This window comes from Muscardinus avellanarius (genome assembly GCF_963383645.1).
Source record: "Muscardinus avellanarius genome assembly, chromosome: 7".
NCBI lineage: Eukaryota > Metazoa > Chordata > Mammalia > Rodentia > Gliridae > Muscardinus > Muscardinus avellanarius.
In genome coordinates, this window is record NC_137793.1 from 83,074,907 (window position 1) to 83,094,718 (window position 19,812).

Sequence of the window (19,812 nt, forward strand, 5' to 3'; positions counted from 1 at the left end):
AGATATTTATTACTATAGACATTGGTGCTAGTGACAAAAAAGGGTTTCGAAACCAAAATGATCTATATGGAATTGAAGGCAGCAAGCCAGCCAGCATGCTTTTCTCCTTCTTGGGGAAAAAAATTACAAAGATGATGCTGGAATCAACTTTCTTGCCTTGTCTCTCTGTAGTTCCAGTAGTTCAATCTCCAGAGACAGCTTGTACACCTCCAGGGCTGTTTTCACCTCTTCTGGGCTTGGGAGACACTGCATGAGTTTTCTGCTTGCAAATACTTTCTCACAGCCTTCAGGGACCTCCTGAAAGAGATAGAGGTGGTGGGAGTGGTGGAGCATCTTCTCTACAATTCATGGGGGAGATGCATCCAGCAGATGGCAGGGCTATGGGTCAGAATGAAAACCAGTTTCAGACTGGTGGTTGATCACAGAAAATCAGATTTTATGCTGATGCGCTTCCAAAGTTATCCACAGACTTACTATGTCTGTTCTAAGACAGGTGCCCAGAATGACTTCACTGAGAGGGAGTGTTTCTGCTGACCACCCATACATTGGACAATAGTATTCTACATGGTCTAGAAAAGTACAGTTAGTAGTCTGACCCACTCTGTGCATGTATAGGGAAATCAAATCAGAGAGGCAATGTTCCTCCCTACAGAGTTCTCTGTAAAGGAGAGAAGAGATAGAGAAAGTAGCAGCTCCCTACAGGGCTCAGTTTTTTCCCCTTTTCAAGTGAGAATAGGAAAATTTGCTACCCCTAAGCAGCATGCTTCATTGAGAGAGAGAGAGAGAGAGAGAGAGAGAGAGAGAGAGAGAGAGAGAGAGAGAGAGAGAGAGATTGAGAGAAAGAGAGGATTTTAGTGATTTTGAAATCATTTGTGGCAAGTCACATGTTTCCATTACTGGATGAAAATAAAATTGGTAGGGGCCATATTTTTAGGATGTTGCAGCACAGAGCATCCTTGAATTATGCCACTTACCCATGCACACTTTGGTACCTTTGGGTACCAGGTTCTGTTCTCTGAACACATGATACTTTGAGGACCCACTACTCCAAAGCCAGAGTCACAATGGATGGTGATGTTTTCTGATTCCACATATTGAGCCTTATTCAAAGATAGTTTTCCATGTTTTATCTCTGGTTTCAGACACAGAGCTGTAATGGAAACATATATTAGACAATCTGTAAATCTTAAAAAAAAGACATAATAATCTAGAAAATAAGAATGAATTAAATTTAGGTGCTGCTTATTATGTCTTTTCTTCTATTTTCATAACAGGTATATTGGTTAACATTTTTTCTTGAACATGATGGCCTAAGCACTTTACAAGACTATCTTGACTTTTATAATAGTCCTATAAGGTGAGTTACATCATTATTTCCAATTATCTAGACAAAAGTTGAGACACAAGGAGGTAAGAAATTGTCATGGTTTATATCTTTCAATAACACAACAGAATATTTTTAAAAAGGGTATGTGACCCCAGATGACCAGCTAACAAAGGGACTCTCATTCATAGACTAGGTAGTTTCAAGATTGTAGGCACTGAGTTTTCTCTCTAGGCTGTTATCTTCCTGTGTGCTACAGAGATGACGATGCCAAATTAGTCTTGAATTATTGTTAATATAGTGGTACTGTTGTGCATGCATATAAAAATCAGACCCAAACTTGGCCCTTAGTGTTTGCAATAGTTGGCACTAGCATTCCCCTCCAAATATACCTCTGCAATGCAACAGGTGCTACACTGCACACAACTCTGATGGAGACACCTATCAATGCATGAAGTTTTGAATTAGCCCAGGAGAGCCTACACTCACACTTGAACATGTTTCTTCGAAGATTTTGCACAGGCCCATGTGTTCACTCATTAAATGTGATGTTCTAGAATATATCAGGAAATAGACAAAGAAACTGAAATTAGGGTCTGCCTCAAGAAGGCTGAGTTATGTGACAGGTGAGAAAGAAATGGATGAGAGGAATTGTTTGCATACATTTTTTGTGTTTTCTACACAGGTACCAATGCAATAAAATGTCTTTGTGCTGCTTCTGGCAGGGAAGAACTTTGCTCTAGATCCTCTTGTGACAGTTCCCAGGGCTTGTCGTGGACCGAGAAAGAAGCAGATTTACCTTTGCACTGAGGGGCTGCAGATGACCACTGTGAAAATCTGCAGGAGAGTGTGGCCTGTCCGACCATTTGGTATCCCTCGTCACATTCATACTTAATCTCAGTTTGCAAGACACCGTATGAGCTAACTTTGTGATGTCCATGGGCAACGATAGGAGGGAGATTGCAACCTTGATGGTGAGACATAAAAGTGAGAGAGTGTGAGTTTGTAGAATGTGTAAAATAGCACATCCCAGAATTTGTGTGGTTTGTGGAAGGCTTCACTTCATCCTTCTATCTTCTCTGCCACTAGAATCACTTAGCCAAACTCGTGCACTTGTGGACCGCCCCTGCAAACCTTGGGCTGGGAAACTAGAAAGGCTATAGCTATAAGCCTTTAGGCTTTATTTTGTTATAAAAGTTCCCCAGGTCTTCACTCTTGTGAGAATCTCCATGCACATGTAAAAACTAATTAAACTTACATGTTTTTCTCCTTTTGATTTGCCTTGTGTCACTTTGGTTCCTAGACCCAGCCAAAGATTCCACTTGAGAACTTAGTGAGTAGAGGCATCTTTAGCCTCCCATACATCCAACTGGAAGACCCACTCATGGCAATACAAGAGTAACAAAAATATGGTCTTAGAATAATAGTCACAGAATTAACTAGTCAAACTATATACTCTGTCTCCCCTACGGATCTGTTAGAACAGTGGAATATCCTGAGAGGCAATACTTAATGACTGGCACTATCTTCCACAATGCAATATTTACTTTGAACCCAAAATCAAACTTTATATGGCTCTAGGTTCCCAGTAAAACACATGAATGTATCTAGAAACCAAGACATGGAAGCATCACTCTAAATGAACCACTTGCTTGGGGAACAGGTGCTTCTCATCCCTGAAACTCTGACCTATATAGGTCTAAAAGCCCTGATTGGCAAAGTGGAAACATTTGTAATAGGGAGAAAGGAATTAACTAATGGCTGGCCACTCTAGGCTTCTTTGGCTTCTTAGCCAGAAGGAAAGATGAGGAATCAAAATCGTGACAGGGGTAATTGGAAAGATGAGGAATCAAAATCGTGACAGGGGTAATTGGTCCTAGTAATCAATAGATAAAGCAAGCTGGGCATGGTGGTGCACGCTTGTAATCCCAGCATTTGGGAGGCTGAGACCAGAGAATCGTGGTTCGCGGACAGTCTCAGCTACTTAGTGAGGCCCTCTGCAACTTACTGAGACCCTGTTTCAAAATAAAGAATAAAAAATAGGGCAGGGGGTATAGTTCGAAGGTCAAATGCCTTGGTTCCATCTCCAGACCCGCAAAAAAAAAAAAAAAAAAAAAAAAAAAAAAAAAAAAGAAGCAGTTTTCAGCACTGGAGTACTTCTTGACTGGGGAGAGGAAGGCATTTTACATTGGAGTGGCAGACTGACTGGAGAGCTTACTAGAAGATTGCTGTTTGAAAAAGAAAAGCCAGGCATGGTCATGGTGACACACATCTGTAATCCCAGTACTTGGGAGGCTAAGACAGGGGGATCACAGGTTTGAGATTGGCTTCAGCAATTTAGCAAGACTCTCAGCAACCTAAGAAGACACTGTTTCAAAACAAAACATAAAAAAGGGTTGGTGGTATAGCTTGAAGGTAGAATGCCCATGGGCTTAACACCTAGTACCACAGGAAGAAAGAAAAAGATAGATATATGACAGGAAGGAAGGAAGGCAGGGAAAGAGGGAAAAAGAGAGAGAAGGGAAGAAAGAAGAAAGTTCAGAAAGTAAGGTATAAAAAATTTAGGCAGGTCTTATTTTGCAAATTATAAAACGTTCATCTTACCTCTCAGATGCAATATATTTTCACTGATTCAAAAAAGAAGAGGAAATGTAGAAGAACAAGAGAGCAGGAATAAGCCATGGGGAGAAGAGAGGGAAGGCTGTATCTACTACAAGAATCACGCAGGGTATTTAATTCTTTTACCTAACGTTAAATCTTCTCCTAATAATCTCCATCCCACTGATATAAAGAAATTCTCTAAGTAGCATAATTATTTAAGCTCTTACTTTGATCACAAAATGGTCTTTGAGGACCCCATGTACCATCTGATTGGCACATAGCTGAAAGAACTTCCTTTTTATTATTGCACGTATACGAAAGTACGTCTTCATAGAAATAAGCACAACCACTGTCCGTATGTTTTTTTTTAAGTGAAGTGATTCTACCATTCATCAGCTCTGGTGTTGGGCAACATACCTCTAAAAAATAAAAAGTGAGGATAATGGTTAGTAAAATCACCATGAAGAGGCTCCTATGTCTAATGATTTTATTTCTACCTTTGGACCATTTCACCACTGAAGAAAGGCTGGGAAAACAGAAGGAGACCCCAAACACTCAAAGTCTATTCCCTGTCCCTGGGTACTAAAGAACTCAAACTCAGCCATTTCCCTCCAACTAAGCATTTTCATTAAGAGCCTCCAAAGAAGAGGCTGGAAGGAACCTATGGGAAAATGTCAATTTTCAAAATTGTCCAAGAGCATTCATTTATTTATGACATCATTGGGGTTCCATCATGATTAAGCTCTCTACTATCTTACAATTCTCCAGTCACAAGGAAAAAAAAGTTCTCAACAAAACTTTATATCTATCTGGCAGCTAACACATAGAAATAAATTTAAATTATTGCTTTTGGCCAGGATTTTTTTTTCATGATGCAAAATTTAGAGAAACAGCAATTCAAATTCCCTCATTTTGAACCTGTAAGAGCTGATATACGTCTATAACTTTTCATTCACTACTAGAAATACTTTAAGATGAAATATTGCCTGATGTTAGATAAAGCATCAGGATAGAATAAAATATTCTCTATATAAGGGGCTTGCTTGATGGAGTCTTATAGGCACACTAGACTACTTTAAGTGTTCAGCTATTAATAAAATATAATAAGAATACTCAACATACACATGGATTTTAAATTGTAACAATATTTATATATACATTTTACTGTAGAAAACACTTAAATAGGTGTTTAAATTTATGAGTCTAAATTTATATTTAATCAGGTGTTAACAATTTGAAAAAGTACCACTTCACTCTGCTTTTTAAATTGCTAAAATAGCCTATATCAAATAATTAAATCAATAAGACTACTGGGAGTAAAATAAATATAACTAAAAAGCAAGTTTTAAAATATCTATAAGAAATACCTTTTATGTAAGTGGTGGCAAAGCATTTTGCTAGATAAATTTTAGTTTCAGCTTTTTTATTAAAAATGTTTCATTCTATTTTCCCAAACATGAGCATTAATAACTGATTAAACTTTGTTAAGTTTTAATATGAAATAAATAAGCCAGGTATGGTAGCACCCACCTGTAGTCCCCGTACTTGGGAGGCTGAGACAGGAAGATCACAGGTTCATGGTCAATCTCAACTACTTAGTGAGGCCTTCTATAATTTAGTGAGACCCTGTTTCAAAATAAAGAATAAATAACAGGACTGGGGGTGTAGCTCAAAACACAAGTCCCTGAAATTAATCCCCAGTATCACAAAATAAATAAATAAATGTAAATAAATAAATAAATAAATATGATCTCCTGATAGGTTGATCTACACTACCACTTTTCCTTATCTGTGAATTTCACATATTTTTCTTTTCCTTTTCTTTTCTCTACTTTCTTTTTCTTTTTTCTTCTTTTTTTTCCCCCCAGTACTAGGGATGGAGCCCAGGGGCATTCTACCTCCAAACTATACCTCCAGCCCAATTTTTTATTCTTTATTTTGAAACAGGGTCTCACTGAGTTGTAGAGGGCCTCACTAAATAGCTGAGGCTGGCCATGAACCTGCAATCCTCCTGTCTCAGCCTCCCAAGTACTGGGATCACAAGTGTATGCCACCACGCCTGGCTTCACATGTTTTTCAAATACTAGTCTGCAGCATAAGATTCCGTGTACTCAGGCTCTCAGTGTGTTCATCCTTGACATAGTTCTGTTATATGGCTAGAGGAAAGCACTTTCTCCCTTTCTTGCCAGTTTCACTGAGATCTATAAACTAGAATTCACCTGTCCTACTTGCATTCTTCTCTGGTTCTCTCAAGCAAAGGAGTCACTTTTCCTACCAATGAAACTGGAGGAAGTCTCCTTCCTTCTGAGGTAAGAATACTGGATTAGGAGTCCAGATCCATCTTCAAGAGGAAGGTGAAAAAACCTAGCTCTGTCTCCTGGCTCAAGAGGCATGAGCCAGGAGAGAGGAGGAGGTGGAATTAAAGGCACTCAGCACTTGCCTGCTGCTCCAAGACACCAAACCAAAACAAGTGTGTAGCACATGTTGAAGTGGAGGAGGGGTGTTGGGAGAAAGTGGTGGAGTGCAGCGGTTCAGATTCAGGGACTCTAGAAGACCCAACATTGAGCACTTAGTGGTGCTGGCAGGAGGGAGGAGGTAGCTCCATTGGTGGGGTACAGGGAGAGAGTGTGCAGAGTTCAGCCTCAGGCAAACATTGGGTCTGAGCAGAAGGGAGACTTGGGTTTTGCAAGCAGGCTGGGGCTCTCTGCACTTCCCCATGGTACCCTAAGAGGGAGCATCTTCATAAGGGCCCCAGTGTCTGAGCTTTTTTTATCTTCAAGACTTAAGGGCCTCTCCATTTCACTGGCTCAGCAGGTGCCCACCCTGAGAGAAAACTGGGGGTCCAGGAAAGTGACTATGGCACAAATCTGCTAAGTACTCCAGGCTGTGGGACACGCGGCCTGCCGGGCAGAGGGCAGAGGAAGGCGCTTCCTTTTAACATTGGCCGTTGGACCTGTGACGAGGGGTGAGACCAGCTGTATGTGGAATTGAGTGGGGTCTGGGCCCTGGAGCGCCATGGCTGGGACTGGCAGATCACGTGGTTCCCATGGTCTCCATCCAGGGCAGCTCCCCTGGGTCTGATCACCTTTCTGTGTTTAAAAGCATTCAGAGATCCGGGCGTGGTGGCACATGCTTGTAATCCCCACACTTGGGAGGCAGAGACAGGTGGACTGCACTGGTTTGAAGCCAGCCTCACTGACTTAAGAGACCCTGTTTCCAAATAAAAAAGTATAAAAAAAAATAGGCCTGGGAGTGTATCCCAAAGGTAGAAGGGTTTCCAGGAACCCCAGTACCACAAAAAAAAAAAAAAAAAAAAAAAAAAGCAGTCAGAGGATATACACCTCTGTGGCTTAGACATCTACTGCACCCCTGAGCACTGACTGAGGGTCTTGGGACCAAGGGAGCACAAACCCATTGCTCCATAGGCTTGACAGGGCAGAAGGAGTAGAGAGTGGTGGTTTCTACATGGGGGAGCAGAGCAAATACAGAAGCCTCAGAGGTGAGTACAGTCCTGCTGGGGACAGTTTTGTATCAGCGGGCAAGGAGGGGCAGGCCTCAACCTCCACATTTCCCTGACTGGTTTGGCCCGTTCCGCTGAAGCCCAGCAGCAACACACCAGATTTCACTTATCTCTGTTCTTCTGTATCGTTTTATATCTTTTTATTTTTCCTTTCACTTACCTACTTTCCTTCTTTCCTTGTTTCTCTTTTCATTTCTATCCTTCTTTTCCTCCGTCTTTCTATTTATTTATTTATTCATTTATTTATTTTATTGTGTGTGTGGTATTGAGGATTGAACCCAAGTGCATTCAAACACTAAGCTATACTCCCAGCCCTTTTTTATTTTTTATTTTAAAACAGGGTCTTACTTGGTTGATGACAGTCTCACTACGTTGCAGAGGCTGCTGCCTTCAAACCTGTGATCCTCTGTTTCAGTGTCTCAAATACTGGCATTACGGGCATGAGCCATCACATCTGGCTTATATTTATTTTATTATGAATGTTACTTTCATTAATGTTTAAATCTTTATTCTATATTATTACTGCCTCTTCCTGTACTCTACAGGTGCTGTTTTTAATAGCTTTCATTGTGTCTCTATATCTGGTTTGCTTTTAAGTTGTCACTGATGGTTGTTTCTCCTATAATAGCAGTGCTAGGGAGTGAACCCAGCATTCTATGTTGGGTGGGTGCTTTGCTACTGAGCCATATCCCCAGCCTACTTGAGAAAAAATGTTCTTTATTCCATCCATAACCTTGTCTTGCTTAAACTTTGAGAGATAGCTCAACTTAAAGAACAGAAGAGACAAAAGCCCCAGCAGATGACACAGCCTAAAGTAGGCATACATTCAGAGAGAGGGAGAGCTGAAGATACACTATTGGGCATCCCCCCAACCTTGCCAACAACAACAGAGAAATAATACAAATGCTGTGGCTATCCTATTCATAGGAGGCCCTAGAATAGGCTGCTCCCAAATCCTTTCAGACTTGCACAGTGCTGAAAAGTCCAGAGAAGTAATCACAGAGAGTATACCTTGTATTCTCTGCTGTCAAATCATACATGCCTGAAGAGCAGGGGTAACCCACTACATGGGTCCTATAGAGAAACTGGGTAGGACAGAGAAAGTTTTGGACACAATACAAATAAAACTAAATACCACCAAGCATAGCCTTAGCAAGGCACAGAGAAGCTACAATGTGAAGTTAATTTGAACTAAACTCAACACTGTACAGTATCCCAAATTATGTTCTCAAGAGAAGGCAGCTCATTAAGAAGACCTTTACATAAAAGTGAAAGAAATAAACATCTCAACAGATACACAAATATCAAAATAGAAACATAAGAAATATGAGAAAACATGCTTCTTCCAAAAGCTTATAACTTCCTAGTAACTGAATCCAAAGATATTGCAGTGAATGAGAGGACAAAGAATTAAAAAGATTGACTATTAAAATGGTCAGTGAATTGAAAGAAGATACAAAGAAGCAGCTGGATTATTTGAGGAAGACAATGCAGGATATGAAAGAAAGAGATTCTGAAAGGAGAACCTAACAGAAATCTTGGAAACAAAAAAACTCAACTCAGTTGAAAGTCAGGAAGACACGAAATAATTTATTTCAAACCCTGAAAGAAAATAACTACCAACCTAGATTATCATATCCATCAACGGTATCCTTCACAATTCAAAGACAAATAAAAGATCTCCCAAGATAAGCATAAACTAAAAGAAATTATGATCATTAAACCAGCATTACAAAAGATACCCAAACAAATCCTACGCCCAGGTGAGAGAGCAAGAAAAACATAACCACAAGATCATGAGAAAGAATAAATCGAGTAGAAGAGTAGTTAAACAAATGAGAAATATAAAAGAATCAAACATAATTGTTCTAGTAAACCATCAAGTCTCTAAAATAAGGAAGAAAGAAAAAAACAGAATTCTCAAAACAACCAAAAGTAAAAGAAAACAATTGACAGTAACTAGTATATATCTTTCAGTAACGATTCTGAAAATAAATGGTTTAAATTATTCATTTAAAAGATTCAAATAAGCTGATTGGATTAAAAAATAAGACTCAGCTATTCACTCTCTGCAAGAAACTCCCATCACCAACAAAGAAACACACATACTGAGTGTGAAGAGATAGAGAATGCTATTCTGAAAAAATGGAATTCAGGAGCAAGCAGGAATGGCTATACTCATATCAGATAAAATAGACTTCAAATGTTAGAAGAGACAAAGGTCACTACATATTGATAAATGTAATAGCTCTTCAAGAAGATATAATAAATCCCAGCATTCGGGAGGCTAAGATCAGAGGATCGCAGTCCGAGGACAGCCTCAGCTACTCAGTGAGGCGTTCCGTAACTTAGTGAGACCCTGTTTCTAAATAAAGCATAAAAAATAGGGCAGGGGGTGTAGCTTTGAGGTAGAATGCCCCTGGGTTCCATCCCCAGACCCACACACACAAAATAATAAATTATAATAATTTTTTTGGCAGTACCAGGGATGGAACCCAGGGACATCCTGCCTCCAAGGTATATCCCCAGCCCTATTTCTTATTCTTTATTTTTGAAACGGGGTCTCACTGAGTTGCAAAGGGTCTCACTAAGTAGTAGCCACCACGCCTGCCAAGAAGATATAATAAGTTTAAACATATGTGCAGCAGATGATTGAGTGCACAATTTTATACAACAAACACCATAGGACATAAAGGGAGAGCTAGACCCCCAAACAATAATAGTGACTTTAGTATACCACTCTCACCAATAGATAAAATTTAACTAAGAAACATCAGAATTAAATTACCCTAGAGAGCAAATGAATTTAACAGATATCTACAGAATATTCACCCAACAGTTGCAGAATACACATTCTTTTTATCAGTACATAGAACTTTCTCCAAAGTAGATCATATTTTATGATATAAAGCAAGTATTAAAAAATCTAAAGAATTTGAAATAATTTCCTGAATCTTATCAGACCATAATAAAATTAAATTAGAAATCAATAGTAAGAGGAACTACAAAAATTATATAATCACAAAGAGAATGAACAGTATACTTTAACTTTTTTTTTCAGTACTGGGAGTGGAACCCAGGGGCATTCTACCACTGAGCTACACCCCCAGACCGATTTTTTATTCTTTATTTGAAACAGGGTCTCACTGAGTTGCAAAGGGCCTCACTAAGTAGTAGCTGAGGCTGTCCTCGAACCACGATCCTTCTGTCACAGCCTCCCAAGTGCTGGGATTACAAGCGTGCACCAACCACACCTGGCAACAGTATACTTTTAAACAAATAGTGAGTCATTGAAGAAAGTAAAGGAAATTTAAAAATTCCTAGAATCAAATTAAAATGGAAACACAACCTAGTAGGACCTGTGGGACATAGCAAAAGCAGTTCATAAGAGGGAAGTTTATAGCTATATATGCCTACATTAGAAAAACAGAGATTTCAAATATCGTAATGATGCATCTCAAGGTGTTAGGGGGGGGGGAACCAAAATCAGTAGAAGAAATAATAAAAATCAGAGCCAAAATTAATGAAATAAAAACCTGAAAGAACAATACAGAAGTTCAATTGAACAAAGAGTTTTTTTTTTTTAATGACAAATCCTTAACCAAATGAACCAAGAGAGAAACAAGACCCAAGTAAAATTAGAGAAGGAAAGGAGGTACTACTACAGTTACCACTAAAATTCAGAGGATTATTAGGGACTATTTGGAAAAATTATATGACAATAAATTGAAAAAATACAAAGAAATAGACAAATTTCTAGATATATGTGACCTATCAAAATTGAACCAAGAGGATATAAAAAGTCTAAGTAGATCAATATAAACAATGAGATTGAAACAGTATTCGTCTCCCAGCAAAGAAAAGCTCAGAACCATATCAGAATCAGAACCAGACACATTCACAACTAAATTTGACCAGACCAGACTTTAAAAGAACGAATACAAATGCTCCTCCAACTAGTCCATAAAATAGAAAGGGAAGAAACTCTTCCAAACTCAATTTATAAAGTATTACCCTGATGCCCAAACCTGATAAAGACATAATAATAAAAAAAGAAAATTCTATACCTTAATGAGCACAAGTGTAAAAATCCTCAATAAAATAATTGCAAATTGAGTTCAGCATGTCATTAAAAAGATCACACATACATGCCAGGCATGGTGGTGCACACTTGTAATCCCAGAACTTGGGAGGCTGAGACAGGAGGATCACGGGTTCACAGACAGCCTCAGCTACTTAGTGAGTCTCTCCGCAACTTAGTGAGACCCTGTTTCAAAATAAAGAATAAAAAATCAGGCTGGAGCGTAGCTCGGAGGCAAAATGCCCCTGGGTTCAATCCCCAGTACTGAAAAAAGTAAGGAAAAAGATGTACACCGTGATCACATTGATTTCATTCAAGGGGTGCAAGAAGCCGAGACACAAACTCAACTTGCAGCAGGTTGAGTTCATGACTGTTTCACAAATGTCTCTTCTGCCGAGGTCCTCAAAGTTTATGCTGTGAAGAGAAGGGGTATGAAGGGACTCAGCCTGGCAAGGATCGAGCCAGAGTCTCTATTCTAGTTCTGCCAGTCATGAAGCTGATACTTAACTTACGTCGTGTTTTCCTCTGCATTCATTTCCCACTTGATTCTGAATGAGAATAATGAAAAGTCATTTCTTAGTACTTCAGATTCTAAGAAGTTTCTGCTCCTTTTTTGGGATCAAGAATTCATTATTTGGTTGAAGTAGGATATTCTAAACTTACCTGGAGAGATAACATTATATGCTTAAGATAAGAAATCCTGTCACATACTATACATTTAATATGCAAAAATATCTAAAAGAAAAACTCACCCTTACACCCTTTAAATGGACTCCATCTATAATTTCTCTGACAAGTGACAGTTGTGGGTTCATTTGTGGCAGGCTGGTAGCCTTCGTGACAGCGGTACCTTAACACAGTATCCACCCTAAACAACGTCTTTCTTGTTTGCCAGTAGGTTAATTCCCAGGAAGCATGTGAAATGTTTGGTAAGCCAACACAACTATCTGCTCATAAAGGAAGAAAATGAGAAAAGAAGACTCTTTAATAGGGCTGCCACAGTAATTGATGAACATGTCTTATCATGGGGTCTCATGTGCTCCTGCAACCAGGAGCTAGCCTACAGTGACAAAGGTGTCAACCACATGAGAATACACATATGGATATTCACTCACTATCCAGTACCAGAGGTTCTTACTAAGTGCACTACTCCCATGCTTTTTATGTGTCCTGACAACCATGTATAATATTGTTTCTTATTCTTCAATATACATCAGAAAATTTCATTTCTTTTTTACTGGGTGGATGGAACCCAGAGGCATTTTACCTCGGAGCTACAGCTCCAGCCCTATTATTTATTATTTATTTTGAAACAGGGTCTCACTGGGTTGCAAAGGGCTTCACTAAGTAGCTGAGGCTGGCCACGAACCGCGATCCTCCAGGTCTCAGCCTCCCACATGAAGTTTCATTTCTTGATTCAAGCATTAGGCTTGCCAAATAAACAAGGCACAGAAACTGTCACAGATAAACAAATCTAACTGTCTGTTTCCTGACTGGGGAAAATAAACCAGTCATTCCCCCTCATCCAAATAATACCAGGGACTTGGTCATCAAAAGGCTTGGCAAGGATAAGTCACACTCCAAGCATTGCCGGAGCTTCAAGCCTACCCCTCCCCCTTCCTGATGCTGTTGATTTATATGATATGGAAATATAATAAAAGACCTATAGAGTTACAGGTTTAACTTCAAACATTTGAAATAGCATGTAGAGCAAGACCCTTTAAAAGTGTAACACAATGTATTTTTAGGATATTCACAAAGTTCTGCAACCATCACCACTAACTAGTTTCAGGATAATTTTCTCACCTCAAATAGAAATTATTTTTTTATCAGTCACTCCTGATTTCAACCTTCTCCCAAATCCTGGAAACTACCAATCCACTTTTTTCTCTCAGTAGATATCCCTGTTCTTAACATTTCAAATAAACAGAATCATGCAGTGTGTGTGTGTGTGTTTGTGTGTGTGTGTGTGTGTGTTCTTTTACTTAGCTTAATGTCTTTAACTTTCATCTATGTTGTAGTACATGTTTTTCTCTCTCCTTCCTTCCTTCCTTCCTTCCTTCCTTCCTTCCTTCCTTCCTTCCTTCCTTCCTTCCTTTCTCTCTTTCTTTCTTTCTTTCTTTCTTTCTTTCTTTCTTTCTTTCTTTCTTTCCTTCTTTCTTTCATTTTTGCTGTACTGGGGATAGAACCCAGAGGCATTCTACCTCCAAGCTATACCCCCCAGCCCTAATTTTTATTCTTTATTTTGAAACAGGTTCTCACTAAGTTGTGGAGGACCTCACAAGTTGCTGAGGCTGGACTCGAACCTGCAATCCTCCTGTCTCAGCCTATCAAGTACTGGGATTGCAAGTGTGCACCACCATGCTTGGCGAGTATTTCATTTTTATTGTCAAATAATATACAATTGTATGAATATACCACTTTTTTCTTACCTATTATTTAGGTTGGTTTGCTTTTATGAAAAATACTGCTCTAACCCTTCATGTAAAATTATTTTAATGTGGACATGTTTATAATTTCAGAGTGTCAGAATCATAGCTAGTTCATATAATACTTTTATGCAATTTAGAAAAGGGTACTTTTCCTAGGATATTTTATTTATCTTTCTAGTGGCGCACGCTTGTAATCCCAGCTCTTAAGAGGCGGAGACAGGAGATCGCGCAGGTTCGAAACCAGCCGCGCTGGCTTTAGGAGACCCTGTTTCCAAATAAAAAAGTATAAAAATAGGTCTGGGAGTGTAGCCCGGAAGTAGAAGGGCTTCCAGGAACCCCAGTACCACCAAAAAAAATTTATCATAATATAATGACTTTTTAGAATAAGAATTTTTCTACCAACTGCTGGAAATTTTTGAAGTACATATACTAATCCACTATATCTACAATGTGAATGCCTCCCCTTAGGACTGGGATGTATGACCTGCACAACTGTATGGCAGCCTTTTGTGATTACATAATGACCTTGCAGACTGTACTGAAATCATTCTTATTTCCAACAATTAATAAAATAAAGGGAATTGCTGATCTAAACTTAAACTTTTACTGTAATTCAAAGTGAGTCTAGGCATACAAGTATTTCCACTTCAATATTTCTGGAAACCTTTAGATGCCAGACATTGAAATTCCTCCCTGGTGCGTACTTACTGGGCTCACAAGTGGGAAGAGAAGGATTCCAGTTGTTATCAGCTTCACAAACGGTTATACTTCTGCCTCTGAGGGTATAACCTTCTTGACAGTCAAACATAACAAAGTCTTTATAAGAATAGATGGACCTAAATCCAGACACAATATTTCCATGTAGAACATCTGGCGTAGGACAGATGATTTCTAAAGAATCATAGGAAAAGATAAGTGGATTTTCAAAGATTAAAGGCAATTAGAATATTACTGGTATTACTAATCCATTTACTAGTGCAAATGTCTGATATAAGTACAGGTCATGTAAATATGAGAAAAGAATTTTGAATGAATATATATTTACTAAATAAATATAAATTCATACACACAATTTCAGTTTTTAAAAGCCTTAATAAAATGAGGTCCCATCACATTGATCCTTATATAATTATGGATAAATTCACCAATTTACCAATAAAAACTAGCCATATGTTACCCAGAAAAATCACATATCTGCTAATCTCCCCACATGTCCAAAATAATGGCCTGATTTCTTGGGTGAGTTGGGTTGTAGCTCAGTGGCCTGTAATATGAGGGTCACAAAGAAGCAGCCAGAGCACCAGAGATCCAGTCGCCAGTGCCCTTCTACCTCCAGGCTATACTCCCAGACCTATTTTATATTTTATTTGGTAATGGGGTCTCACTAAGTTGCTGAGAGCCTCACTAAACAGCTGAGGCTGGCTTTGAACTCGCATGATCCTCCTGTCTCAGCCTCTCAAGCACTGGGATTACAATCATGCACCACCACACCTGGCCAGTCCCATTTCTTGAATGAACAAAAGAATCTGAAGGTAGTGAGTGGGGCCTAGTCATCATTAGTTCTAAGGCTGAGATGAAGTAATACGTAGTCACTTCTAGGCCAAAGTTCTTAATAGCCAGAGTATGGTTTGCGTTTTTCTCTTCCTCTGCTGAGGAGATTGTAAAAACACATTGTGAAGATGTCTTTGTTTTGTTTTGTGATACTGGGGATCAAACCCAGGGGTTTATACCTTTGAGCTACATCTCCAGCCCTATTTTATTTTTTATTTCGAAACAGAGTCTCACTAAGTTTCTGAGGGCCTCACTAAGTTACTGAGACTGGCTTAGAATATACAATCCTCCTGTCTCAGCCTCCCAAGTATTGAGATTACAGGTATGTACCACCACAACAGGTTGAAAGCACAGTTTGATATAGAGTTTCCATAAGATCAAAGCAGGCTGGACTGCTGCTGGTTACTAAGTTAATACATAGGCTACAGGTGCCCTAGATTGTCTCCTGGACATACAGTTGACTCTGAATAAATGAGGAGAAATGTCTTACTTTATCAAAACCGTAGCTATCAGTGCTGTTTTGTGACTACATCCTAATACAGAATGCAGTAAGTATCTGTTGGCCAAATAAATGACTATGTCAGTACGATCACCAGATTATCTCTGAATTGTTTTACTTTCCTGAAAAAATTCACCTTTATTTTTCTTTTAAACAAAGGGGACAAACAGAATTTATTAAAATTAAATTCATTAAATTCATTTAAAGCAGAATTCATTATTACGACTTACTTTCACAGGTAGGAGGGCTTGGGCGCCAGACACCTGTTTTATTTTCCAGGGTACAATAAATGGAGGCATTGCCTCTGAGTGTGAATTGGGGATCACACATATAAGTGACTAAGGAGCCATATGTGTAGACATCTTCATCTCCACCAATGACTTTCCCATTTCTGATTTCTGGAGGGGACCTACACTCACCAACTGAGAGAATGAAAAGAAAGAATGAGAGAGGGCATCATCACAAATTAAAAATTCCTGCAAATTCGAATGGAGGTCTCAAGAGGCAGTGGAGGTGCACAGGACTGTTATTCCCTAATAATTTAAGGCAAAACATAACAATAGCTTAAGTTTATAGTCAAGCCAAAAAGAACTTTACTTACTTATACATACTGGGAAAGGATCACTCCATTCAACTCCTTTACCTTGGACCTCACAATGACTAGTGGTTGAGCCAATTAGGATAAACCTGAATGAGACAGGATCAAAGATTTTGATGTAAATATTCTTACACTAAATTAAGTTGATAAAGGGGTCTGGACCAATAGAATTTTTACTTAATATTAAAGTGAAAAAATAATGTTTTCTTGGTTACTCCTTCCCAGCAAGAACTCCATTAATGAAATTCCATCACGGAGATGAGGTGTGTGTGCATGCTCATTTGTTTTTCCTTCTTCAGTACTGAGCATGTACTTGGTGTCAGGTGTGGACTCGTCCAAAGTTCAAGCAGAACAACAAAGGACTAACCTGAGTGTGCTCCTCAGTTTTCTTTGATTGAGTATACAAGCCAAACTCACAAGACAACTGGCTTGCAATCCCCTTCTGAATTGCAGATATTATGGCTTTCTTTCACACACTATTAACTATCTGTTCACCACCACCCCCGCGTGTGTGTGTGTGTGTGTGTGTGTGTGTGTGTGTGTGTGTGTGTTATTAAGGACTGAACCCAGGTACATTCTGCCTTCAAGCTATACTCTCATTCATTTTTTTAAAAATGTTTTTGATTTGAAATAAGGACTTACTAGGTTGTTAAGAGTCCTGCTAAGCTGCTGAGGCTGGTCTGGAACCTGCCTTCCTCCTCTCTCAGCCACTCAAGTACTGGGATTACAAGTGTGGGTCACCATGCTCAGCTGACCACTCCCATTTGTGTGTGTGTGTGTGTGTGTGTGTGTGTGTGTGTGTGTGTGTGGTACTGGGGTTCCTGGAAACCCTTCTACACTCCCAGACCTATTTTATATATTTTTTTTATTTGGAAAGAGGGTCTCTTAAACCAGCATGGCTGGCTTCGAACCTGCATGATCCTCCTGTCTCTGCTTCCCAAGCGCAGGGATTACAAGCATGCACCACCATGCCTGGCTTGACCACTCCCATTTTTATGACATTTTTTTGGTTGTTGTTGTTGTTGGTACTGGGGTTCCTGGAAACCCCCGGGCTACCCTCCCAAACCAATTTTATATTTTTATTTGGAAACAGGGTCTCTTAAGCCAACAAGGCTGGCTTCAAACATGCACCATCCTCCTGTCTCTGCTTCCCAAGTGTGGGGATTACAAGTGTGTGCCACCACACCGGGCCTTTTTTTTTCTTTTCTTTTATTCTTTTTTTGTGTGGTACTGGGTACTGGGGTTTCTGGAAACCCTTCTACCTCTGGGCTACACTCCCAGACCTATTTTATATTTTTATTTGGAAACTGGGTCTCTTAAACCAGCACAGCTGGCTTCCAACCTGCGTGATCCTCCTGTCTCCGCCTCCCAAGTGCGGGGATTACAAGTGTGCGCCACCACGCCAGGCATGCCGGGCCTTTTATGACCCTAATATCTCTACTTAGATATTTAGAATATCTTGACTCACCCGGCGTGGTGGCGCACGCTTGTAATCCCAGCATTTGAGAGGCTGAGACAAGAGGATTGCAGTTCGAGGACAGCCTGCAACTCAGTGAGATCCTGTTTCAAAATAAAGAATAAAAAACAGAGTTGGGGGTGTATCTTGGGGGTAGAATGCCCCTAGGTTCCATCCCCAGCACTGCAAAAACAAACAAAGAAACAAACAAACAAAACAACAACAACAAAGTAAGCTTTCTTCTATTTGACTTCCCTCTGTATATATGATGAGAGGGAAAAGGACATTGCTAGTGTTATTTCACATTGTATCATCACCAAAGAATACACCTACAGTGTAATAAAACATTAAGGTAAATGATACTTTTAGCAATCTAACAGCCCCATGAATTTATTGGATAATAACTTAATAAAAATTTTTATCAATTAATAAAGTAAAATACAAATATAATTAAGCATTTTTTACATTGCTTGAAAGTGTCACTTTTCTAACGAAGTGTTGTTTCTGGTTATTTCAGTAGGAACAGTTTAGTGCTACAACATCACCTTACTTCTCAAATCTTCTCACTTTCACTCTTGGGAGCCATATACAACAGGGGAAAGAGGACAAGAATTAAAAAATCAACCAAAATGAAACACCATAAAAACATTAACAAGAAACAATAAATATAGATGAAAAGCAAATGGGAATCACTGTATGCTTAATTAGAGAACAAACTAGCTATTTTAAAAGTTCTTTCAGGCAAATGATACTGAAATGACATTTTGATCTACATATTAAAGTTGCACGTCACACAGCAGCAAAAAACTTAGACCAAGGTCTCTACTGCAGCTACATGTAAAATTATTAGATTTTAAAGCTAAAGAATAATATCTTTGGCAAGTCAAACACAATGTCAAGTCATATTTAAAAGAAATAAACTTAGGTCAGTATCAAGAGTTCTCCACAGCATCATCTGCCAGTAAAAGATGGTACTGCAGTACCTCCAGGATACCCAAGAAATGAAGGTATTTTATACCCAGTCACATTGTCACTTAAGTATAAATCAATGACTCAGATATAGTAAAACCTGCAAGAGCTCTAAGAAACATTTTTACTTGCTTTTTTGGTGGGGGGGGGGCAGGGATTGGGTTTTTAAAAACATTTTTTTAAACCACTATAGGTTCAACTATAGCCAGCCAAAAGACCAGAAGGAAACTTTAGCCAAAAAAAAAAAAAAACACAAATGATAAAACACAGTCTCTCATAGCTTCATCTGCAAGAGCCGAGAATGAAATCAACCTGTAGACATATATGCATATTTAGCATTAATATTAAATGCAACATAAATACTAAGACAATACAAATATATAAATCTACTAGTAGAGAAGATAGAAGGGGTAGGGAGGGAAGAAAGAATACAAGTTTGTTGTTGTTGTTGTACAAAGAACAAATTTAAACTTTCTAAAAACAAATAGGAATAATAATGTATAAATATAAATTTATCAAGATAACCACTAGAACCAAATTTTAAACCTCCCTAAAAAAACAGTATTTATACCTCTCTATATTAAAATAAAATAAATACGTATGCATCTACAAAATAAAACAATATATGAAATAATATGACAAAACTAAGTGTATAAGTATAATTCATTCAATAAATGTAATTGGGCTTAAATATCCTACTGAAAGAGCTTTTAAAAAGGAAAAGAGCAAGCTGGGCTTGTGATCCCCATGCTTGGGAGGCTGACACAGGAGGATGGGGCAG

General features: G+C 38.9%; 2 protein-coding genes across 2 annotated transcripts in view; both read right to left on the reverse strand.

Annotated features, from left to right (window-relative positions):
* The window catches only part of LOC308265124 (zona pellucida sperm-binding protein 3 receptor-like), a gene marked incomplete at both ends in the record, with an annotated part of 83,562 nt that overhangs the window by 57,961 nt on the left and 5,789 nt on the right, over positions 1-19,812 (reverse strand). The window lies entirely within an intron of this gene.
* Positions 124-18,648, reverse strand: LOC308265554 (C4b-binding protein alpha chain-like; the record flags this gene model as incomplete). The annotated part of the gene is made up of 6 exons (XM_080699341.1): positions 124-297; positions 975-1,150; positions 2,124-2,291; positions 12,279-12,473; positions 14,667-14,849; positions 18,630-18,648. The coding sequence occupies 6 exons, from the start codon at positions 18,646-18,648 to the stop codon at positions 124-126; spliced, it is 915 nt and encodes a 304-aa protein (XP_080555467.1).